Below are 26460 nucleotides of genomic sequence, written 5' to 3' on the forward strand. Positions count from 1 at the left end.
TTTTCGGACGGATCAGGCCCTAACTTAACATTCTTAACGAAAAAGCTGTCAATCGTTCTTTTCATCTTCTCTCATAATCCGCGGCTACATCCACTGTTTACCTGACGGGCTACTCACCTCTCTCTGTCTGACTGCATCACATGCATTTTCAAACGTACACACACGTACAGGAATATCTGGACCACGGCCAATCGGGGGCTTGTCCGCCCTTCACTATCTCTGATTGGTTTAGACCACGATATGGGCCTAATGTGTGTCTGTTGTTGAACAACAGGGAGACTTTAAGAGTCACGGAGTTTTGTTTTTTTGCCCCCTCGAACGGCTGGTCGCACCGGTGCAACCTTTGATTTTTTTTTAGTCGCACCATTGAGAAATTAGGTTGCATGTGCGACCAAATTGGTCGCACTCTAGAGCCCTGACAGCAATTGAACTAACAGACGGAGAGACTTCTTTTTTCACTATGCATGCACACACACACTCAGGCACTGAATGTTCTCAGAAATGCTGTATACACACGTGTTGTACTCAATGCACTTTATTTGGTCTACTGTTGGTATTATATCACTCTTGCTAGTCTGTGGGAAACAGGAAAAAATGTTTCCAATCAAGTACTATATAGGTATACTTAATAAAGTGGCCACTGAACGTATATAGTGAATAATAAAGGTAAAACAGCTTTTCAGTAAATTACATTATGCCCACAAAGTAGCAGAAAATTAGACAGCTCATGATGGAGTGGGTACAATCTGGGTTTTCTCTTTAATATTGATAAATGATTCTCAGAAAAAAATGAAAAGGATGAGAAAAAGCACTCACACCCTTGCAAAATCGCGGTAAAAATGGGGTCACTTACCTCCACACATCCTGTGGATTATTTAGTTCATATTTTTCCCTCACATGAGAAACTCCCATATCAGGATGCAGCCAATGAATTTCTTCTGACTGGAGATGACTAAGACGTAACCCATAGCAGCCAACATTTTTTACTTTCTTTGCATCCACTATTTTCTGTATTATGCCCTGTTAAAACAAATTTACAAAAGGGAAAATTGAAAATAATGCAATTACTTCTAAACAAGCAATGAACTATTAAAAGCATACAAAGTACCATGCTTATGCTTTAATTAATTGTAACAAAAGCAACAGAGCAAGCTCCCATAACAAAAGACATCCCCTCCCCCCAAAAACTGGTCAGGGATGTAGCAGGGAAAAAAAAAAAGTAGGGCTACTGTTAAGATATCCCACGTATGAATCCAATTTCTCAAACCCCTGTAGGCCTAACAGAAATCCCACAGAGTAAAAGAGTTCACAGAAGAATTTAAATGTTATCTGACAATTCTAGGTCAGCAATATTGTATTCATCAGACCTCATAAGAATAAAACTGCGTTAATGAACTTGGAAAGAACAATGCTGTATTGTTTTCATTGTTCTTTCTTTCATATTAATAATTAAGGTATTTTCCACTACAAATAAACTTTGAAAAAAAAAACATGCAGCTTGTTTGTGTATCCTAATATTCATAAATGTATTCAAGTAAACAAGGTTCACATTATACAGATTATTGCAAACTTCTGGGAATTTACCAATTAATGGCTTACTAAGCATATTTTTCTAAGATTTAAGTATCAGCATTATAAATAATTAAGTTCTAAAATGCTAAACAGTCAGTATAACATCTCACGTAAGCCAAGACTGTTCATGATAACTAAAAACACTGAAATTAAATTATTTCTTTGTAGGGAAGTCTGAATAACTTCTCCTAAGCCTACTAAAAATAACATTTTGTCAGTAACATACCATAAGTCTTTTTTTTGACAACTAAGGCCAGAAAAAATAGTTATTTATACTAATCATAGATCTAGGCATACTGTTGACAAGAGGGGCATAGCTTTAAGCATAGCAGTGACAGGCTGCTTCAACTAAAAATACAATCTGGAAAACTGCAAGTGTCCATTAGAAATATTACCCTAAAACCTTTTGCATTCTAAAATCAAGTAACTAGTAGCTACACAAGAACAGTAAATGTATGACTATATTCAGTATCATTATCTCTCACAACATTTATTGTTAGTCCTGTTGGTATACAAACATCAAAAATATAGTGCCAAATATTGTACATGGTACAATAATGCAATGCAGTAGACACAGATTAGTAGTAAAAGCAATGGAAATACACAACTGTGAAGAAATGTATGCATGTCTTAATATTCATGTGTTTTTGAGGGCTACGCAGGCACTGCAGATCTCAATGGACTGAATTCAGTGGATAGGTTATACAAACTTCTCAATCCATTTTAGGGTTGTGGGGGCCAGAGGCTATCCCGTCAGCACTGGACAAAATGCTAAAAACAGGCCTGGGCAGGACTCTAGTCTGTTGCAGTGACCATTCTTACTCACAGAAACACAAACACACACACCATATTCATATACAGTGAAAATTTGCAAGTGCCAATTAACATAACCTGAATAAAAAATAAACGTTTATGATTAATTCTTCTGTGCTTGAGCATTTCTGGCCATATTAATTTTAGTAAAATGGCACTTGCAAAGCTATTTCACAATAACAAATGTTAGGGAATAACAGAAGTGAAAGGCAAACTTTATTGCAGCAAGAAACCATTATGGTTATCAGGTAAATGTGGCACTGTAAAGGTAAGTTATATGGTGATCTGATTTAAACCTGGACACTTGTGTAGCATCTGCCCAAGTATAAAGCTCATCCATATTTATTTATTTCCTGCTTTATGGCGTCATCATCATCAGAGAGGGATCAGGGCATGGAAAAAGAGAACACTTTCACAAATGAATACATGGGATTACACCCAGTGCGTGAAGTATAAACAAATTATTGCTTACTTCTTGTTTTTGTTGTGATATATTAAAACAGCATCTCAAGTTGTTAATCAAGCTGTGGTACCATCTTGGAAATTTTGTGCACGCTGTTGTAAATATATTGTGACAATGTTTGTGGTACTGAAAAACTTTACTACATAAGTAGCCTGTTTAAACCAGGACATATTTATATACTTCATGATATATACAACCTGAAATTATGACTGTCCCTGTCACCAATATGTGCAGTCACCCTAGGAAACTGTAGTGTAAGTGAAATAGTCACACCACAGGATACTTCAATCACATCTAGATAACATATTATAATTTACTGATGGGCAGGCGAACAGATGGACAGCCAGACAAACAGACTTGCTATCAGAATAGGTTGCTCATGCATTATTTGTGAAAGAAGCTGAAAATACAAATATTATTCAGAAATATACAAGATGTACCAAGCACAACACATATCAGACAAGAAAAGTACCTGAGCAGCTGAATGCTTAGTAACACAGAGTGTAAATCGATTGCTGGTTCATGTGCTCAAATAATCAGACCCTTGATGACAAGGTTGAAGGGCCCAGGAATAATAACTGCTCACAATTGTGCTGGTATGGTATCAAATGCTACTAAAAAGTGTTCGCTGCTGGAATGTATGGAGTTTACCTTAAAAAAAAAAAAAAGGTACTCTCTCTGGGCTATTTCATGCCATAAATGACCTGTACAGATGCATAGTCTAGTGATAAAGTGCAATTTGATAGATAGATACTTTATTAATCCCCAAGGGGAAATTCACAAAATCTTATATCAGCATACTTATAAAACCAATATTAAACAGCAATAAAAGCGCAGTGCAAGTTAAAAAGTGTAAGGTGGAGAGCGTGAGTCAGGTGTAACAGTCTATAACTTGTGTAGTGTTAATGTTTACCCGGGTGGAACTGAAGAGTCGCATAGTTTGGGGGAGGAACGATCTCCTCAGTCTGCTCAGCGCCTGTCGCTCCACAATAAATGTCAAACTGTACAGCACCGTGCCTACAATAGAGCCTGCCTTCCTTACCAGAAAGTCCAGGCATTAGGCGTCCCTCTTCTTCATGTTGCCTCCTCAGCACATCAACGCGTAGAAGAGGGCGTTCACCACAACCATCTGATAGAACATCTGCAGCATCTTATTGCAGATGTTGAAAGACGCCAGCCTTCTAAGGAAGTATAGTCGGCTCTGTTCTATCTTGCACAGAACGTCAGTATTGGCAGTCCAGTTTATCATCCAGCTGCACTCCCAGGTATTTACAGGTCTGCCCTCTCTGCACACAGTCACCTCTGATGATCACAGGGTCCATGAGGGGCCTGGGCCTCCTAAAATCCACCACTAGCTCCTTGGTTTTGCTGGTGTTCAGGTGTAGGTGGTTTGAGTCACACCATTTAACAAAGTCCTTGATTAGGTTCCTATACTCCTCCTCCTGCCCACTCCTGATGCAGCCCACGATAGCAGTGTCGTCAGCGAACTTTTGCACCCATCCACCACAAGGTCTTTCAGTCAGCCCGTCAATACTGTTGTCACACCAAAAAATAGTGCAGCTAGTCAATACACTTTCCACTTTAAAATGTGAATTTCCTTGCTTTTTTTTTTTTTTTTTTAACAAGACAGATGGAGTTGAAGGTAATGAGAAATCCTCAGGAATGCTGACCCTAATAACTTAGAGCTACCACAGCAGTTTCTTTAATATCAATTTTAGGCGCAAGGCAGGGCTGTCAAATTATAAAAAAAAGTAGAGTTTGAAAACTCTTATTAAAAATAAGAAAATACTCTAACATATTCAAATGCAAGTTAAAAATTCTAAATGGTACAACATGTAAGTGTGTATTTAACATATGTTCGTATAAGTCATTGATTTTAAAGTATTTCCTTCATATTATATTTTTTTATCTGGCAAAAAGTCATTAACAGCAACTTAAAAATTATGATAAGAAAAAAAAATGAAACATGGCAAAATTTACAAACAGGTTATAGTTTATTTAAAAAAGTAAGCAGCTTGTGGAAGGTAAATAAAGTGTGCCGAATAGCCCGATTTGATGAGTATGTAAAGCAGAGGGCTGGTTGAGTGTAGTGGCAGGGGATCAGTGGCCAAAGGACAACATATAAAATTACATTAAACAGTATTCTTTCCTCCTTTACAGATTCAGCAAAAACACAATACATAGAACATTAATACTTATTTTTCATTACACCTATGTTTTAGGAATTATACAGTATGTCAACCTGTAAGGGCAACCTCTTAAAAAAAAAACAGGTTGGTTCCGGGAGACAATTATACTTTACTGAAACAGAAAATACTCTTTAAATTGCAATTTTAAAGCCATTATAATAATAAAAGAAAAATCAGAAATAAGACAGTTACATCTTATTATGTTTAACAAGAAAGGAAACCAGCTTTTGTTTGCTACGATGAATGAAACAGTAAAGCAGGGATCTCAAGTTCAAAAGTGAAACAGATCAGGATCACGATTAAAATTATACTTTCAGGCACCTGCAGAAGAGTTTAAAATCTGTTCTTAGTAAACAAATTAACCAAAAAATGGAAAACTGCAGTAAAAACGGTGATCGTGGAAATGTGCGTAACACATCCAAAATATTGAAGTATTGCAGCATAGCGTATTTGGAGTAAAATAAAGCCAAAAATTGCAAGAGATAAAATAAAGGACCACTTTTTTTAAATGTCAGCATTTGCCTTTGATTAAGACTTTTTTCCCCTCATACAGATTAGAATTATATTTGAAAAACAATATTTGATCGGAAAGTCATACAAGACACCCTTTAAGTCCACAACTAACATGTGTTGATGACACTAAAGGGCAGACTATTTTCTGTATCAGTGGTTCCCAAACTCGATCCTGGGGACCCACTGTGGCAGCAGGTTTTTGGTCCAACCAACGTCTATTTTTCATTGGACTCTTAGCCTAATTAAGTGAGTCATTATTTCCCCAGTTTCTGTGTTTTGTAGTCAATGTAAAAATTACAAACTAAGATTGGTAGATTTTTTTTAAAAATGTAATAAGCAGTTATATGGGGAATATGTAGTTTTTGTTTAAGTCATTAACAGTATTTTCAACCTAATTTTTATTCTGCTTTTCCAGGTGTTCAGGTTATTTAATTTATTATTTACTAATTTGCAAGTCTGACACTGAAGTTGTTGCTGCTTTCATCATCCTAGGTGTCTGCTGTGCTGGCTGTTAATTGTCACTATTAGAGTTAAATGAAGGGAGAAAACTACACAGGAAAAGAGGAAAATAGGAAAACAACAAAAGAAAGTTAGGCATTTATAGCTTTAGAAAAAAACAGAAATATTTCTAAATGTCTTATAAATATAAATAAAAAAATACTGTTGTTTGTCTGAATGCAAAATAAGAGTAAAAAAGACCAGCTAATTAAATGAGATCAGTTGTTATTGATTATTATAACCAATGAATCTGGTTGGAACAAAAACCTCCAGCCACAGGGAGTCCCCAGGATCAAGTTTGGGAACCACTGATCTATATCATTCAGCTACAAGTTTAAACTCTTGCTAGAAGTCTGTCTTTTTCACCTTATACTGTCTATCATTGGGCAGTTAGTGGAAGTGAAGATGAGGATTGAGTTATGCAATAAGATGAAGCAGAAGGCTGAGCACACAACCTTTGGGGTGCTCCATCTTTCAAAATTAAACTATTTGATGCGTTTCCCAAGCCTAACATTCACAAGTATTTTTTTCAGGAAATTTAGAATGTTATTTAGCCCAACTGTCCTAAATTTGACTAATATATAATAAATATATCAATAAACAATGTCATTACAAGTCTTCCTTTTTTCAAGGCAGATTGATATTTCATGGAAAGATATAGAATTTAAATCCACCATACTATTTGTATAATGGGATTATGATAGGATTCTCGTATGCAGGACTTAACACCAGCCATGACCAGTGATTTTAAATTCTTTATGATAGGACTGAAGGCCACAAGCCATTACTGATTCAGACAAAACAATTTTAAATTAAAGGTGATTTTCTTAAATTTAGTAAGAACTCGAGCCTGAGCCAGGGATTAACATTGCACATATCACAGAAAATGCCTCCAAGCTGATCAGAACATGCTACGAGTAGATGACTGGGAATGATGTTTCAACATGCACATGAATGCGTTGTGGTCTATGGCCGGCTTGTTACCCGGGCCAAAACCCCCAGGCCGCCAGATGGAGCCCTCCCTGCAGCATGGAGGTGCCCCGAAGACCAGCAGGGAATTCTGGACAATGGAGTTTTCATCCACAGCCCTGCTGGATGCCACAGGGGCCACAAGAGGGAGCTGCAGGGAGGAGCAAAGAGTCATATGTGCCCTATAACCCGGAAGGGCATCATAGGCAGAGCGACGTACTTCCGGGGGGAAGAAAAGGACTTTTGATCTGACCTGGAAGTGACAGGAGATCACATGGACTGGGGATTGGAACACTTCCGGGTCAGGGACTATAAAAGGATTGTGGGAGCTCCCATACGGCGAGCTGAGCTGGGTGGAAGGGTGGCAACGCGTCTGGGAGTGGAGGATTGTTTATTATTGTTAGTGTTTTGAGTATATTAATGAGTATTGTGGAGAAGAGGGTGCTTTGTGCACTGTTGTGTATAAATAAAGTCAACATTTGGACTTTTATCTGGTGTCTGGAGTCTTGGACAAGGGTTCAAGAGAGCGATACTGCCCCCTATCTGTCACAGTGGCGTAGTCGGCAGGATTCTCTGACCGTCTGGTTGGCAGAGGACCTGTTTACAAATTTTCTGGGGACAGAGAACCCGAAGACAACAACGTTCGGACACACAGCAACAACGCCGGAACCTACCTTCCTTAAGTCCGGAATGGGAAGGAAGAAGGGCAAGCAGAGCAACAACGGCACCGGGAGAGCATTGCTCGTAATGGCCGACGCTCAGAAGGAGTTACTAAGCGGCCTCACAAGTCAGGAGAAGCCTCCGGGGACCGATGATCGCTTGGAGGTACGTGCCGGGAATTTAATTGACAATCCATTTAAACTAGCACACTTTGTCCCATGCATGTACCTCGGAGAAGATCAACTGGAGGTGAAGACGACATTCCCGAAGACAGTGGCACGCTCCTGGTTGAGTCAAAGAGTATGGATGAGGACTTCCGCATGTTGGCGGCCGGCGAGGGACACGTGATCAACCCCAGTGTTTTCTGAGAGGGAGGAGGTCCGCGTCCCGTTGTTTGCGCCTTCGAATCCAAAGAAACTGACTTGGACTTTCTGAAGGGAAAGGGGGAGGTGAGCGAAGCAACGCTCACCCCGAAAGAAGGTAAGGAGGGCCGGGAAATGGCTGATCGGGCTGGCGAAAAAATTAATAAAGACAGACTGCAGTCCGCTGAAGAAGGTGACCCGGCCCTCGGCCAAAAAGAACTCCAATTCTCAGAAGTCTCCGCGAGACCCATCAGAGCATGTGCCAGAAGAGGGCGTGCTTGTTGGCTCCTGGCCGGCAGGTAAGGCAAACGAGGAAGTAAGTCTAACGCCGGCCGAAGTAAATAATATTGTCGACTTGCAGGAACTTGAGAAGTTAATCGAGCCCGTAAACAGTTTCTTGCAGGTCCTAACAAACATTGAGAGGATTGTAAGGGAGTTGGGAGCAGTGGCCAAAGCGCCTTTAGAGAAGGTCAGAAACTAGATACGGCAATTTGGTGGGGAGCCTTCCGTAATGACGAATGCGGCGGTACAGGTATGTGAATCCCGTACCGTATACAATGAAATAGGGATGCAGAGTAAAAAGGGCCCGTGTTTAATCCCTAGCGTGTGCCAGGTAAATGCATGCCCTACAAGAGAGGCTGGTTCGTTGACCGAGTGGTCGGGGGAAGGGCTGAGCAGCTGGATAGTGCTAACTTCCGGAGCGAGGCGGCCCTAAAGACGCAGGTAACTCTGGGCAGTGGAGTTTTCATCCACAGCCCTGCTGGATACCTCATAGGCAGAGCGATGTACTTCCGGGGTGAAGAAAAAGACTTTTGCTTTGACCCGGAAGTGATAGATCACATGGACTGGGGATTGGAACACTTCAGGCACTATAAAAGGATTGTGGGAGCTCCCAGACAGCGAGCTAAGCTGGGTGGAAGGATGGCAACGCGTCTGGTAGTGGAGGATTGTTTATTATTGTGTATTGGTTGTTTAATGAGTATAGTGGAGGAGAGGGTGCTTTATACACTGTGCAGAATTAAAAAAAAGTCTACTTTTGGACTTATCTGGTATCTGGAGTCTTGGACAGGGGTTCACGGGAGCGATACTGCCCCCTATCTGTCACAGCATGTATATTCTTATCAGAAATCTCTGTTCCTTAACTAAAACTTTATAATAGTCTGTTCCAAAATGTGTTATAGATGCAAGTTGTTATATGTATGAAATCATTTTCTACCTCTATTGTATAACTGTTCCTTTCCAGTTTTGATTACAGCTTTGAGGTTGCTTCTGGCTGCTTTCTGCACCACCTTCTTGCCACATTTAAAAAGTGCATTAGAAGTGATGAACAGAGATTTTACGGTTCCTCTGTTGTTTCCTTATGTCTCTAGTGGCTACAGCATCATTACATTTCATAATATAACAAGCTGCATGCCAAAATGCTACCAAGATGTCTACTTTTTATAATGCCCAATAATCTTGATCCCATTTCTCACAAGAACTTGCCAGAAAATGGGAGAACACAGCTCATTATAAAGTCATAACATGTATTTCTTGAATATTGTAAAAGGGACTTTCAATGGTACTATATCTCCTATACCCCCTTTCAAAAACAGCATGCAACATGGTGGAGCTACAACAAGAAGCAGCAAATACCACCTAAATTTTGATAATGTATACAATTTTCCCAAATGAAAAAGATGGTATGCACCTGTACAAATAAATACTATATTACTTTAAGGCAGCCACTGTAAACTACTATACTATGTAATATGAAGAAGCTTTACAAATTACCTAGTACACAATATTACCTTACATTTAAATTACTGAAAATAAACAATTGTCAGATTTTGTACCAGATCCACTGAGTTCACGCTAAACCACTACATTCATAATGCCTCCAAACAGGATAAGCAAGCAGCAAACAAAAAAACGAGAGCATAACCTCACAGAGGAGTGCATATACTGTACATCACTGAGAAAAATGAAAACCACTCCATGTAAAGAGTAATAAAACAAATCATTACAAATTACATACATTGAACTGTTAATGCTTAACCTACTCTGTTTGTCATGAGATAAACATTAAATCAGGTGTATTGTTGTCAACATTGTCACGGATTTTAATCAATTAATGAGTTTAATCAAGATGGGGCAGCATGATACTAACAAGTTAACAATGGCAGATGAACCTCAGCCTTCTACACAACCATCTATCAGAATTTACACAGTTTGTTAAGTGCAGCCTCTGCAATACCACATATCTTAATCATCTTAATCAGTATCAGCTAAACCTAAAATGGCATTTCCCTCAAGGGCATAGCCAGGTCTCACAAACTAAAAATTGCTCCTATTTACACCAACCTATCAACAGTGCCTGACATAAATAAATGTTTAAACAGTAAAATTTATAAGCCAGTCTACTAAATTGACTGGAAGATCAGGAAATAAAAACAGATCATCAATGGGGGAAGAAAAATAAAACACCAATGAGTTAGTAGTAGCTATAATTTTTTATTAGGATGTAGTCATGAAAATAAAGACCAAATATTACTTAAACAATAAGCTTCTAAAATTGAAAATATTCCCAAATAAAGAAAACTTTCAATTTCCTTGGTTAGGGGGTTGGTTAGGCTAGGGTCAGAAATATATTTGGTGAAGGTGTAACTGGAAGGAATAGAAAAAAAGTTCAAAATTTCTAAGATAAATATAAAAACAAACTATAAGTATGTTTTAATAATAATAATATAAAGAAAGCCCTCATGTTTGTAAGCTCAAGGTTCTGTACGACTTTCAATTTTTTTTTTTTTTTAAATAAACAATTGGATTGTTAAGATCTGATAACAAAAAAAGTGCTTTCCACAAAACAAGTCATATATAACCTGTGACAGATATTCTAATCAATGGCAATGTAATTAAATCCCAATTTAAATGGTATTAGTTGAAAACAATTTACTGCACACTATTCAGAAATTGTTTCAATAATCAATAGATAGTATGTAGTTCGTGACCTTTGGAAAAGGTTAGTAATTACACAATTAACCTACCTCCCCAAGGTTAAATATCACTTTTAGACCCTAGCCACTATGCCTACTGAACAGCAAGGGTTATTGACAATGTCAAACTGGTAATGCAGGACAACATGTTTGAACTCGATATTTATGCTGAATATGTTTCATAAAAATAAAATTCTGAGAACCTGCATTATTTCTTTATCTGTTCTACCACAGAGTAGAGTCTCACAAATAAGTCCCACAGAGTCTGTAATGCAGATCATAAGCATTATACACCCGGGGGGCAGTCCCATCCAATGTTAGCTATTACCGCTCCAAGGGCTGTCATGTTTGCCTCACAAAGCATTATGGGGCACGGGGGAAAAAAGTTCTCCTAAACCGGCCAAACAATCAGTAAATAATTCAACGAACAAGTGGCAAAAGCAGCAAATTTGCTGCAAATAACGCTTTGGATAAATTTGCTGATCAACACTAATCAACAAATAAACAGTTCAAAAGCTTACTTATTTGCATGAAACAATTAACAAAATATGTTTTGAGAAAGCATTTTAATATAAACTGAGTGCTTTTAAAAATGTCGAAGTTTTAAACAAGTCTGGAAATCTTGTCAAATAACAAGCAGCACTCGCAATTAATCATACTGTGCCCACTTAAAATCACTGATAAACATAACTTGTACATGATGGGGAGAACAAGTATGCTTCACACTGGAACTTTGAGCCAGTAGAAATAATTTTACCTACAAACCATTCACTTATTTAAAAATAAAATAAAAAAGCATGGAATATTTTGTTATTTAAAAAGTGATTAACAGTATGGCCATGTAGCAGAAGTACATTAATAAAACTTCCATTTCATAATGCACAGAATTTGCAAAGAAAATTATTAAAACACATTAGAAGCTAAAAGGCTAAAAACAATTTTGTTGCTCTGCTTGTGTTTATACATCTGACATTTGTCAATTAATTGAACTGTTGCCATTCATTCAATGAAATGATTCTACTGCTGAATGTTTCTTCTTCATTTTTTCCAACTTCTATGTGGGGTTGATGTGTTTGATTAACCTTCTCCAAACAACTCAGTCCTGCATCTCTTTCCCAGTTACATCCTTTTTCTTCAGATCTCATTTTACTTTATCTATCCGCCACCACTTTGGTCAACCTCACTTTCTCTTCTTCTGTATTTCCATTCCCATCACTCTTGTGCCCACATATTGATCGTCTTTTGTCATTACACGTTCATACCACTTGAACATACTTTCTTGCTACTTTCTTAGATACTTCTCCCACTTTGTTGTATCTCTGATTGTTCCATTTCTTATTCTGTTCCTTTTTGTATCTCCCCACATCCAACTCAACCTTCACATTTCTGCCACATCTGACTACTCCTGTGCTCCCTTCATTGCCCGTGTCTCAGCTCCATGCCTCATTGTTGGTTGGTCTTAACAACTTTAACCTTCGCCTTAATTATTCTATTAATCAGATTATGTTTTCCTGGAAAACCTACACTTTATACATTTTTTAGACATACAAAGTAATACACTTCTAAAACTACATATGGGAAAGCCAGAAGTAGATTAGCTTGACTCTACTTCAGATGAGTTGAACTGTACATCAATAAGTAAACTGTTATAACAGGCACTAGACATCATACACTAAGCTTCTGATTAAGAAGAATCACTTAAAATGTAATGTCAGACCAAATATTTTTTTCCCCAATTTTTTTGTAACTCACAACTGAATATTGACTCTCACAATCTCTACCATAAATAATATGAAATAAGTCTAGACAGGCTGATAACTATGTGATCTGCTAAAGCAGATGTTATATCCAAGAGAAAAGCAGAGTTATTAAGTTAATCCAAGAATAAAGAAAATCCCTAACAGTATTGTGCATGCTTGAACAATAAATGGAAAATAATTAAAATTAAATTCAAATTGTCAGCAATTCTGTATACTATTTTTGACTGGCTGCTGAAACTCAGTTTCTAAATAATTTCACCTACTTATTTTTGAAATAGAAATCAGACTGTAAAGTTAAATTTTTATTGTTTAATGATGCTAAAGTGAAAATAAATTAATATTTGACCAGTCTTTAATAAATTGTTATTTTAATATTATTAGATACACACCTTTACTTAAGGAGATTCAAATGACCTGGATAACAAAAACGTGTTACATATTGTATATTTTTAACAATTTCCAACACAAGTAGATGAAGTGCAGGTCACAGTTAGTTAGATTCTGGGTATGAACACTCAATACTCTATTTAGGATAATACTTAGCCACTGTACTATACATCGTCTACAAGCATGTGGATATCCTAAACAATATCTGCATTTTTGTTAATTGTTTACAATATGATTTCTACATTTGTTAAGTGTTCACGCTAGGGAAACATAATATAAGACCTAGTTATAGACTAAGCAAATGTAAACTCACTCTGACATCTGTTCCTTCGCCATAGCGGATGTTGCTTGCCCAGGTGCTTGTCTCCTTGCTATTCTCAAAATAGTGAAACACCTTGAGAACTCGATCCAGGGTTCCAGGAGAACGTTCCATACCCATGCTTAGACGTGATTTGGCTCCTGAGCCAAGGGTATGGTTCAGGTTGGGATCGAGGTAAGCAGCTGCCATTCCTTTCCTGGGTGCTAAGTGTCTGTCATATTCTGCAAAATAGATAAACAAATTGTGTAGTTAAGTGTTTATTGAAATTACAAGTTTCCAAATAAATGGTTCATACTTTTTCCCAAAACCCACCTTCCACAAGTGAAATATACAAGTTTCCATATATATATATGGTATATATATATACTTTTCCCAAAACCCACCTTCCACAATATGACTGTCATATATATATATATATATATATATATATATACATATATATATATATATATATATATATATATATATATATATATATATATATATATATATATATATATATATATATATATATATACATATATATATATATATATATATATATATATATATATATATATATATATATATATATATATATATATATATATATATATATATATATATATATATATACATATATATATATATATATATATATATATATATATATATATATATATATATATATATATATATATATATATACACATATATATATATATATATATATATATACACACATATATATATATATATATATATATATATATATATATATATACATATATATATATATATATATATATATATATATATATATATATATATATATATATATATATATATATATATACATACATATATATATATATATATATATATATATATATACATATCATATATATATATATATATATATATACACATATATATATATATATATATATATACACATATATATATATATACATATATATATATATATATATACACATATATATATATATATATATATATATATATATATATATATACATATACATATACATACACATATACATACACATATATATACACATATATACACACACACACATACATATATACATACATACATATGTATTTCTAATTAAGTTAACGCTATTTCATCTATGGTTTTTAATGCACCTTCCCTATTTTGTTTATTTATTCAATGTTAAACCTATCACACAAGAAAATTCCCATAGCTGAGAAACATGGAAAATAAGAGGTTTTTATGCTCTTCACAACCCCCAAGATGAAGACTCCCTCACTTTCCCAAAAAGGCAATAGGGGTATTAGTGTGTAATTGTTGCCAAATTAACTCGCTAGTTACAACAATCAAAAATGTTTTTAAACATATAAAATAGTTTGAAAAACATTTGAAAGAGACAAGTGCTCTGGACTTTATGCTTAGATCAGTATTTCAACTTACAATTTTCACTTACAGCCCCAGATCTTTGTACAAATAAAAAGATCATTAAAGCAAACATTGGTTAAATCTCAATGCCAGGGATGGTTGCTTGGGGCAACCTTCCCAAAGGGCATCAACGTATTTATTAATGTCATCTTATTTCAGTTAAATACCTCTCATTTAAATTCTTCTAGGCTTCTAGGGCCTTTTAAGTGTCAAAATTGACATAACCAGTTCTGTCCGGTTGAATACAATACACATGGTAGTAGACCCCAAGGGAGTAGACGCTATCCTTAATGAATAGAACGATGTAACAGAAAGAGAGGCCCAAGCAATATATCTTATACCCTACCTCAAGACAAGCTCTGCTTCACTGCTACACTCTTCAAGAACAACAATTATTTCCTTATAATCACACCCCCTTGACTACAAAATTACACAATGCTCTACCAAAAAAAAAAAGACAAATTGTAAAGACTTGATCAATGGGTACCTTCAGCAATTTAAGGAGGAGATTAAGTGAAATCTCCAGGATTTGAGCTATTGTAAGTAACATAAAATGAAGACAGTCAATCACTAAATAGAATGTTAAAAACCTGTAATAAAGAACTTGGGAATAATGGAAAAAAGAGATAAATGACAGTCACTATATAAGAAATTGCTAACCAGGCAGGGACAGAAAAACTTGAGTTTTGAAAATAAAGCTTAGCAGAAATAATAAAAAAAAAAAAAACTAACAGGGTATAAACTAGAAAATAGGAACATTTCTTTAAAATCAAACTGATTTCTTCACCAAAATCTGGCAATATTATATCTAATAATATGATTTGTATTACTAACAGCACTCCAATTGCATTGCATGCTTCCAACAAATTATTACTAGTTTTTTATTTTTCTTTAGCCAATGCTCAGGTATTACTGTATACATGAATGGTTTCGAGTACTGTATTATAGTACTGGCTGTGCTACCTGTCGAAGATGGGTGGAAATCTAAGTAACTAACATAGACCTCATGTTTTTTTTTTTATTTGATACATGGGATGTCAATGCACATCATTATATAACTAAAGTAACTTGATTAGATGTCACTGTCAAAATATATGTTAAATTCCATAAATTAAACAAACAAGTTTATTTTTTAATTTTACAGAAAACATTACATCACTAATATAATTGCTTCATTTCAAAACTGATATACATACATGTGTATGTATACCAACCTAAAACTGTTCAGTCTTAGTTAATATTATTCAAGTCAACATAAAGACTACAAAAAACAATTACATCAAAACATTTAAAATGTTATTAAAATAATTAAAATGAATGACATCAAAAAGCAAAATTTTAATGTAAAAAATATGAAAAAATTTGAAATAAAAATGTTTAAATCTACCATTTATTGACTATATGTACCTACCTACTCTATCTCCATTTATTACACTATTGCTAAAAACCTTTTATCCGTATCATTTCATAATGCCAATATGCTCTTATTTTTGTCCACTGTCTCTACAACTCAATGTTATACAGGTACACATGAAACTTTTGCATTCTGCTACCACTAGCACATTAAACTTCACATTCAACCTACATTCTTTAGCACCCAATTAGCCATTAAGTTAACATTTCCCTTTACACAACGTCTTAGTTTTCATTCACTAGCAAGACAGGGCAAATATCAGGGGAAATAGTTATGTTTACCTTTTTTTAATCACCTAATTATTTCAAGCTATTACTGGTTGCAGGGTTCAGAACAAGAACATTTTCAACAGGTAAACGCAAGATGGGCAAAATAGATTTTCTGATGGGCAACTCAAGACCAATTAAAAAGGATAACAAATATGTGTGTTTCAAACAAACATTAAGTGCAAAACCTTAAACATTATTATGATGAATATTAAGAAACTCAATCATGGTTTAAAAAGAAAAACTGTTAAGTCTTAGCTAATTCATCTCAGATATAGCCTTCTTTCAGGAAGCAGTACAATATTAAAGAAAAACCAGTGTTGTAGAAATGATCAGTTGAACAAGTATTTTATTTCAATTAAGGCTTATGCCAGATGTGCCAAAGTGTTATGCCAGTTGCTTTATCCAAGATAATCTGAATAACTGCAGCTCGGACAATGTCCAATGTCTTTATTTCCAGCAGGCCTTCTGAATTTCGTACAACTGCTAAGGTAGGAGATGTGCATAAGTTCAAGTGTGTAGTGAGGGTCAATGCCAAAAATCAGAGAAACCATAAATGATGTTGAAACTAGAATTGACAGAAATTGATAACCAAGAGGCAAATTATCACAAACCTAGACATTAAACCATTACTAAAGTGAACAGGAGAATAGCTATGAGTCAATTATCAAATAGCACTCACCACTATAAGCTTATACATGCAAGTTGTACAAAGCAAGAATCCCTAATCTTGGATGTAGTACTGAATGCACTGTGGAATCATAAAGCATAGTGTATCAGTGATATAGCACATCATGACTCTTAGGAATAACTGCCATGAGCTAGGTAAAGGGATTCTGCAGTTGATACAAACCAGTTACCTTATAGCAACCCCTTATCAAGCGGGGTCATTTTTGCTAAATCGCTTGTAATTTGACCTCTCCAAATTAGAATCATTGCTGTTATTGAACTATCTGGAGTATAAACACGTTTGGTCTCTTTGTAAAGGTAACATTCTCTAGTTTCACCCTTAGTAGTCAGAATCACTGTAGGTGTGTAAGTTATGCACATTAGAACTCACAGAAAAAATGAATTTTTTTGTTCTCGCCTAAGTTTTTTTGTGAAAATAAAGGCCTCTATAGCTGCAGTAGGTTGGTGGGGACAGAAACACACTATGTACCAACAGAATAATTTGTTGACTACTCACATTTCAAATTTGAAAAGAATACCTGTAAAAATTACATTTTTATACCAGTTTTTATGTGGGCATGTCCAGGTGCTTTTTAGAGGGACCTATGGTTTATCCATTATCCACACTTTGGAACGTATGGAAAAAGTGTAATAACTTTTGAATGCTTCAACCCACATATATCAATGAGGGCTCTACTGAAAGCTTACACCTAAAGGAATCTATATCTACATATAGTGTCACTCTATTAGTTATGGAAATTCATATTCCATAATAAAAACAACAAAAAATACACATTTCAATATAAAAATAGTCATAACAAGTCTTATGGGCCAAAAAAAAAATATATATATATATATATATTTTATTTTTTACTTTTAATAAAATGCACACAAACTATTTTTTTTACAAACTGTTACAACACAGCTCAGCGTTTTTCCATGTGCCACTGATTGTAGCAATCCCTAGCAGGCAGAAAGCACAAGGGCGTGTCACATGTCGCTCTCTGCCATTAGACGTCTCCTGATCCGATTGATCACTGTCACGCCGCGTACATTCTTCTATTACTTAATCGAGAGTGTATTTACATTTATCTGTAGCTAACACTTCCGTGTAACATGCTTTAGCATGGTTATTGCCGACAGAAACAAATTACGTCTGATATGACCAATAGAAATGAAAAAAAATGTCGGAGCTAGTCTCAAGTTAAGAAACGTCTTCTGGAGTTTTTGTTCCTTTGAGGATCTATCGTGTGTTTTGGACCTAATCGTTTTACTGGATTATATTCCCTGGAGCCTTACGGACAGAATGAGATCAATATTGCTCGGAAATATTGATGTTTTACTTGCAGAGAGCCTTCAAAGGTAGTCAAAGGTAGGAAAAGTCAGCTCTTAAAAGTATTTACTTCTCTGTAAAAAAGGATTTAGTGTCAGTGCTGTGGGTGTTGTGTGTCAAAATGGTTTATATCATCGGAAAGACGAGACTCTGAATTTTCATTTGATGTGTAGTATGTCGAGGTGCATGACAGAGGGGCATGCACACATGGCTGTGACATGATTGTGACGTCGTCCAATCGTCGTTATGTACCAGGACCGGTACTTGTGCATGTTAAGTGGTTTATAAATTATAGCAAGTGCAACATATGCTGAAATGTAGAGTATGAAGCACTAATTAATTCACTTGCAATTGGTGATGGATTTATTAGCAGGTTATTGCTTTATTAAATTTACCCTCATCAATTTTTGCTAAAAATGGTTTTATAAAATCTACAAGAACTCATGGGTAAATATTTAATTAATAACTGAAAGAGTACAAACAGGTGACCCCCAAGGTTAAGACAAGTTTAGTTTGCACCAACGTTTGTAACCCACTTTGTATGTCAGAATGTTGGAACTTGTCAGAACTTGCACATAAAATGTTTAACATAAATGTTGGCAAATATGAATAACTATTATTTAGCTGAAAAACATTTTAAACATTAATAAAATAATGAATCAATATTACCGTATTTTTAATTACATAACCCATATCATTGAATCTTAAATGAATAATGCATCATATAGTATATGGACCATATACTTAAAACATTCTATAGTTTTTGATGACACAGTACTTTACAGAGTTGGAAAAGGCATAATGGCGACACAAAAAGCCACTGGTAACTAATGATTGATCCCTTAGTAGAGACATGTCACTTACCCCAGCCAGCAACAGTACTCCCAGAGATGGCTAGACTAGGACAAGTACTTAGGGGGCTGAAAATTACAAATAGGTTCTATTACTCCAGCTAAACAGTCATCTTAAATAAACGTAAGATGCTTGATAAAAATTAATTTAAATTCAGTTAAAAAAGATAATGTTTGTAGCTTCATGTGCTCATTTGCATTTGTAGAACTGTCTCAACATGAGAATGCTGTATCCCGGAACCCACCTACAATGTATTTAATGTAAAAATAGTCAAATAAAAAAGACAATAAACACATCCTCCGCTTCTAAGCAGTACAAAGAAAGACTGGCTCTGCAAACTAAACATAATTGATTTAGCACAAGAGACAGGGTTTGTTTCCTGCCTTGCACCCTGTGTTGGCTGGGATTGGCTCCAGCAGACCCCCATGACCCTGTAATTAGGATATAGCGGGTTGGATAATGGATGGATGAATAAACATATATTTGTGTCTGATCAACAACTGTGCCTCAAAAATAAGCTTGCATTGAATTTTATTTATTTATCTATTTAAACACTACTGTAGTTTTGAGACTTTGCTAAAAGAAATTTGCCCAACTTCTAAACTTTGCATTATTTCAAAAATATACTTTCCACCTACATGATTGAGGTAATATCCATAAACTATCAAGGTGCTTTTAAAAGTGTACACCTCCTGATATTCTAAGACAATACTGGAATAGGGCAACATAATCAGGCACCTGTTTCACTGAGCCACTTATTTTGGATATATACCGGGTTCAGACCTTATTTGAATAAAAATGTTGTGCTTTGGTTCCCAATTATCCGTAATCCACTAACGACTGAATGAATGTGTAATGAACAAATTATACTATACTGCTAGAACATTGTTTCATCTTTCTCAGCTGGAAGACTCATCTAACAACAACACAATGGGAAAATAATATCCTATTTTCCTATAAGTTGAAAAAAAAGAATACAAATTTTTATCAGTGTCAATTCACTGACCATACTGAACCATTCATTTCTAATCTTTTGGATAAGTCATTGCGATTACTTATTATTAAATCTATGTCCTTCAGTTCTACTTATAGAGGCAGAAGAGGGGGATGTCTAAACAGAAGTGAATAATATGATGTGCTTTGTCTTACTGATTTGGAGCAAAAATCCTTAAAAACCATCAATAAATAAAACATAATGCTAAAACACTATGCCAATATAATACAAGACACATCACACAAAACCTTCAAAATGTTAACATTGCAGCAACATTTAAATATATTAAGCTTTGTGCTCTAATCAGTCTACAGTATATTTTATGTTAAAATCTATAAACTAAACTGTCTCTTCGCCAAAGAGTGTTTGAAGGCCAATTTTTACTTAATATCCAATTTTCCTTGGGCACAAACTGATGCAACCAAAAGTATATCTTTGCTCATCCCATCCTAACTGGCCTTATTTGCCTGAAAATATCCATAAGCAACACAACGATGATAAAAGGAGAAAAAGAAGTTGTATGCAGAACACTTTTCTCTGTGTTCTAAATCCATCTCATTCACCATGGCATGTAGTGACATGAAAATCAGAGAGGCGCGTGCCTCTCCTGCTATGAATATCTAATCGGTACAGAGTGATATTCCATGTGGCCTATTCCTCACTGTCTTACTTAAATGTACATCTCATACGAATGTGTTTTTTGTGATACAGCACTCTGGTTCTACCTCTGTATCCTACTTGTAAATAAGGTGGTGTGTCTGCTTCTGATTTAGCCTCATTACTGTACACAGGTATGTAAAGATTTGATTGTACATTAGTATTTGAAATAACTAATTTATGCATATACTATTAAGTATACAGTTGTGCTTGAAAGTTTGTGAACCCTTTAGAATTTTCTATATTTCTGCATAAATATGACCTAAAACATCATCAGATTTTCACTCAAGTCCTAAAAGTAGATAAAGAGAAACCAGTTCAACAAATGAGACAAAAAAAGAAAAGAAAAAAAGCCAAATCTGACATTTCACACCAAACTCAAAAACCGGGCTGGACAAAATTATTGGCACCCTCAACTTAACATTTCGTTGCACTGCCTTTGGAAAAAATAACTGAAATCAAGCACTTCCTATAAACATCAACAAGCTTGTTACACCTCTCAACTGGAATTTCCTACCACTCTTCTTTTGCAAACTGCTCAAGGTCTCTCAGATTTGAAGGGCACCTTCTCCCAACAGCAATTTTGAGATCTCTCCATAAGTGTTCAATCGGATTTAGATCCAGACTCATTGCTGGCCACTTCAGAACTCTCCAGCAATTGTCTTCAACCATTTCTGGGTGCTTTTAGATATATGTTTGGGGTCATTGTCCTGCTGGAACACCCATGACCTCTGATGCAGACACAGCTTTGTGACACTGGACCCTACATTGCGCCCCAATATCTTTTGGTAGTCTTCAGATTTCATGATGCCTTGCACACAGTCAAGGGATCCAGTGCCATAGACAGCAAAACACTCCCAAAACATCTTAGAACCTCCACCATGTTTGGCTGTAGGTACTGTGTTCTTTTCTTCATAGGCCTCATTCCGTTTTCTGTAAACATCTGTCCACAAGACACTCGCCCAAAAGGATTTTGGCTTCCTCAATTACATTTTGGCAAACTCCAGTGTGGCTTTTTTATGTTTCTCTGTCAGCAGTGGGGTCCTCCTGGCTCTCCTGCCATAGCGTTTCATTTCGTTCAGATATCAACAGATAGTTCAAGCTGACACTGTTGCACCCTGAGTCTGCAGAACAGCTTGAATATGTTTTGAAGTTGATTGGGGCTGTTTATCCATCATTCGGACTATCCTTCATTGCATTCTTTTATCAATTTTTCTCTTCCGTCCACGTCCAGGGAGATAAGATACAGTGCTATGTGTTGTGAACTTCTTGATTATGTTGTGCACAGTGGACAGAGGAACATGAAGATCTCTGGAGATGGACTTGTAGCCTTGAGATTGTTGATATTTTCCACAATTTTTGTTCTCAAGTCCTCAGACAATTCTATGCTCTTCTTTCTGTTCTCCATGCTTAGTGTGGCACACTCAGACACGCAACAGAAAGGTTGAGTCAACTTTTCTCCATTTTAACTGGCTTCAGGTGTGATTGCTATATTGCCAACACCTGTTTCTTGCCACAGGTGAGTTCAAACGAGCATCATATGCTTGAAACAAAAACGATTTACCCACAATTTTGAAAAGGTGCCAATAATTTTGTCCGGCCCCTTTTTGGAGTTCTGTGTAACATGATGTCAGATTTGTTTTTTTGTGTTGCACATAAAGGAAATAAACATGTGTATACCAAAACATGTGTAATTGCAACAATTTTCTGGGAGAAATGGTGCATTTTCAGGGAAAATTCCAGGGGTGCCGATAATTTCGGCCATGACTATAAACGTTTCCAGTAACTTTTGACCATTCCTGCACAACAGCTTGGAGGAAATTTAGCCCATTCCTCTGTACAGAACAGCTGCAACTCTGGGATGTTGGTGGGTTTCCTCACATTAACTGCTCGCTTCAGGTTTTTCCACAACATTTCGATTGGATTACGGTCAGGATTTTGACTTGGCCATTCCAAAACATTAACTTTATTCTTCTTTAACCATTCTTTGCTAGAACGACTTGTGTACTTAGGGTCATTGTCTTACTGCATGACCCACCTTCTCTTGAGATTCAGTTCATGGACAGATGTCCTGACATTTTACTTTAGAATTCTCTGATATAACTCAAAATTCATTGTTCCATCAGATGCAGCAAAACAGGCCCAAACCATGATACTACCACCACCATGTTTCACAGATGGGATAAAGTTCTTATGCTGGAATGCAGTGTATTCCTTTCCCCAAACATAACGCTTTTCATTTAAACCATTTCATTTAAAGTTCTATTTTGGTCTCATCCGTCCACGAAACAATCTTCCAATAGCCTCCTGGTTTGTCCACGTGATCTTTAGCAAACTGCAGACGAGCAGCAATGTGTTTTTTGGAGAGCAGTGGCTTTCTCCTTGCAACCCTGCCATGCACACCATTGTTGTTCAGTGTTCTCCTGATGGTGGACTCATGAACATGAACATTAGCCATTTTGAGAGAGGCCTTCAGTTGCTTAGAAGTTACCTTTGTGACCTCGCCGACTATTACACGCCTTGAACTTGGAGTGATCTTTGTTGGTCGACCACTCCTGGGGAGGGTAACAATGGTCTTGAATTTCCTCCATTTGTACACAATCTGTCTGACTGTGGATTGGTGGAGTTCAAACTCCTTAGGGATGGTTTTGTAACCTTTTCCAGCCTGATGAGCATTAACAACTCTTTGTCTGAGGTCCTCAGGAATCTCCTTTGTTCATGCCATGATACACTTCCACAAACATATGTTGTGAAGAGCAAACTTTGATTGGTCCCTGTTCTTTAAATAACACAGGGTGCCCACTCAACTGATTGTCATCCAATTGATTGAAATCACCAGACTCTAATTTCACCTTTAAACTAACTGCTAATCCTAGAGGTTCACATACATTTGCCACTCACAAATATGTAATATTCGCTTATTTTCCTCAATAAATAATGACCAAGTATAATATTTTTGTCTCATTTGTTTAACTGGTTCCTCTGTATCTATATTTAGGACTTGAGTGAAAATCTGATGATGTTTTAGGTCATATTTATGCAGAAATAAAGAAAATTCTAAAGGGTTCACAAACTTTCATGCACAACTGTAAGCAAAAGCTAAATCACAGCAACTTGGGGCTTTCCAAAATATATATAATATAGAATAAAAAGGTTTTGCTTGGGTTCACAATTATCACATTATTACAATAATAACATGTCATGCCTAGAAACTTCTCAATTTGGACAGTCAAAAGTATATACAAAGTAATGATCTCAGCAAATAATAACTTTACAACCTTTATTAAAAAAAAAAAAAAATACAAAAAGGAATAGAGGAATGAGTATTGAAGCACTGGAGTAACCAAACATGCACCTGAACATTCAACAGTGAAAGCAGAATTATTAGGATATTTGTACACTGAAATTTGAATCCCTTTAAATACACACTGAACAAACACACAACTGAATATAGCGTTTTGCGTACAACATCATGTCTTATCACAATATAATTTTTAAATGGGCAATCACAATGCACTTAAATTGGCTAAGGGTTGTATGTACCTAATTATTCAGATTAGGTAAAATATTTGGAGGTGGGTAGTAAGTTCTAACTTCCCAGACCAGCTGCGACATAGTCACATATACACTAGCTTTGTAAGTGGTGACAATAACCTTAAAGAAACAGTGAGGCATGGAAACATTTGGAACACATTTTCTCAGCTGTTGGATTAATTGTCAATGAAATGCACACTTGCCTATCTCCAAAATACGTGGACACGTTTTGAATAATTGCATGTAGTATAAATGCAGTTTCCATGGTTTACCGAATTTTGAGTTAGCCCGCCCAACTGAATGTTAAGTAGCCCAACAGTTCAAAAGTAGTTTTACTTTTATCTCAAATTATAATGTGTACACCGAGTTTCACTGTTTCTATAACAAAAGAAATAAATGAACACAGAAAATGTTAAAAAAAAGTATGTAGAACACACTTTATATATGTAACCTTTTCAACTGTGTTATAAAATCCCTCTGTTCTCTTTGCGACTTTGTCCAAACTCCCCCATGAGCACTCTAGTACTTGTTGTTTGTCCTTTAGGGTACTCAAGCGCTAAAAATAACTTCAGTACATATCTATAAAAAGGAACCACACACTGAAATGATCAAAAAATACTTCACCACAAGAAAATAATAGATTTTGGTTTTTAACTTCTATAATATGAATACAGTTTTTTTACCTGCTTGTTTCATCCAGATTTTCCTGAGGGAGTGCTGTGGGTACTATAAACTATAAGGTTCCTGATATTAAATTTTCTGTTATCAGATTCAGAGCCTCTTAAATAACTAGTCCCAACACCAACCACTTGTTTAACTAGTCAATTACTTTTTTGGGGCTAGCTTTCACAACCAGACGGGTCACCCAGAGAATGTTTTACTTGGAAAACAAATAATATTTGAATGTGCCACTTGTGGCATTAATGTTTCATGTGGTCTGTATACACTTGCATCTGGCAAACTACACACCACTGATGTCACTGAAATACATGCAAAAAGGGATGACTGTTGCTCACATTTGAAAATTGGACAGAACGTTCATATGACACAGTCGTTATTGAGGTCTCTGCTTATAAAGAAAAAAACTACACACTCAGATAACTAGTGAAATCTAATTAGAATGCAAGCTGGTATGTGGTGGGATTGTTCTTATTACACTGTTATCATGCTCATTGTTTTGTAAATTCTGTACTGAAGAGGCCAAAACCACAGTTTTCATTTGCCAAAATCAAGACCTAAAGTTAGCCCCTTAAATTGTTAAATTTAACTTAATGGTCATGTTTGCCAGAATTTAAAAGAAACCAGCAGTTATCTCTTTAAAAACAAAAAAAAAGAAAGAAAGAAAATATACCTGTGGCCATGGGAAAAAGGTGGGAATATGTATGGGAGATACTTAGTGCTATGTTGTCTGGTGAAGCATGAGATGGTTATCCAGGGAAAATTAGTTTAAGGGGAGGAGTCAGAAAAACAAAAACTCCATTAAATGATATTCTCTACATTCAGAGTTAAGAAAAATTGAAGTCCTGGACAGGAATACCAGGACAAGCTCTCAAAGGTGGGGCTGGAAGTAGTTATTTACAGGCAAGCAACTAATTGGCCAAAGAAAACCTATACAGCATGGTTGGGCTCAATTTGAAAGAGTTGCAAGGGGAACCCATGTGGTCCCACCACCTGAAAGATGAGGGTCAATTGAAATGCCGGTGGGACAACAGGTTAGAATGGCACAGATCTTGACCCTGATGATGAAAACCAACTCCTGGGATGTGGAATACAACTTTTCTGACAGATGAGCCAGAACTCATGCAGACGCTTATTCTGAATTGCATCTATGAACAGTCCAT

At 35.9% G+C, this 26460-nt stretch overlaps 1 protein-coding gene across 12 annotated transcripts in view; it reads right to left on the reverse strand.

Moving 5' to 3' along the window:
* LOC120515784 (focal adhesion kinase 1) overlaps nucleotides 1–26460 on the reverse strand; it is a 191645-nt gene that overhangs the window by 159730 nt on the left and 5455 nt on the right. For all 12 annotated transcript variants that reach the window (XM_039737084.1, XM_039737087.1, XM_039737094.1 and 9 more), the window contains exons 2-3: nucleotides 13475–13701; nucleotides 854–1020 (exon numbers count right to left, since the gene is read on the reverse strand). In XM_039737084.1, the coding sequence (XP_039593018.1) occupies nucleotides 854–1020; nucleotides 13475–13701 (394 nt within the window). The remainder of the gene's footprint in view (nucleotides 1–853; nucleotides 1021–13474; nucleotides 13702–26460) is intronic.

The sequence above is a fragment of the Polypterus senegalus genome, chromosome 15, assembly GCF_016835505.1.
Source record: "Polypterus senegalus isolate Bchr_013 chromosome 15, ASM1683550v1, whole genome shotgun sequence".
NCBI lineage: Eukaryota > Metazoa > Chordata > Cladistia > Polypteriformes > Polypteridae > Polypterus > Polypterus senegalus.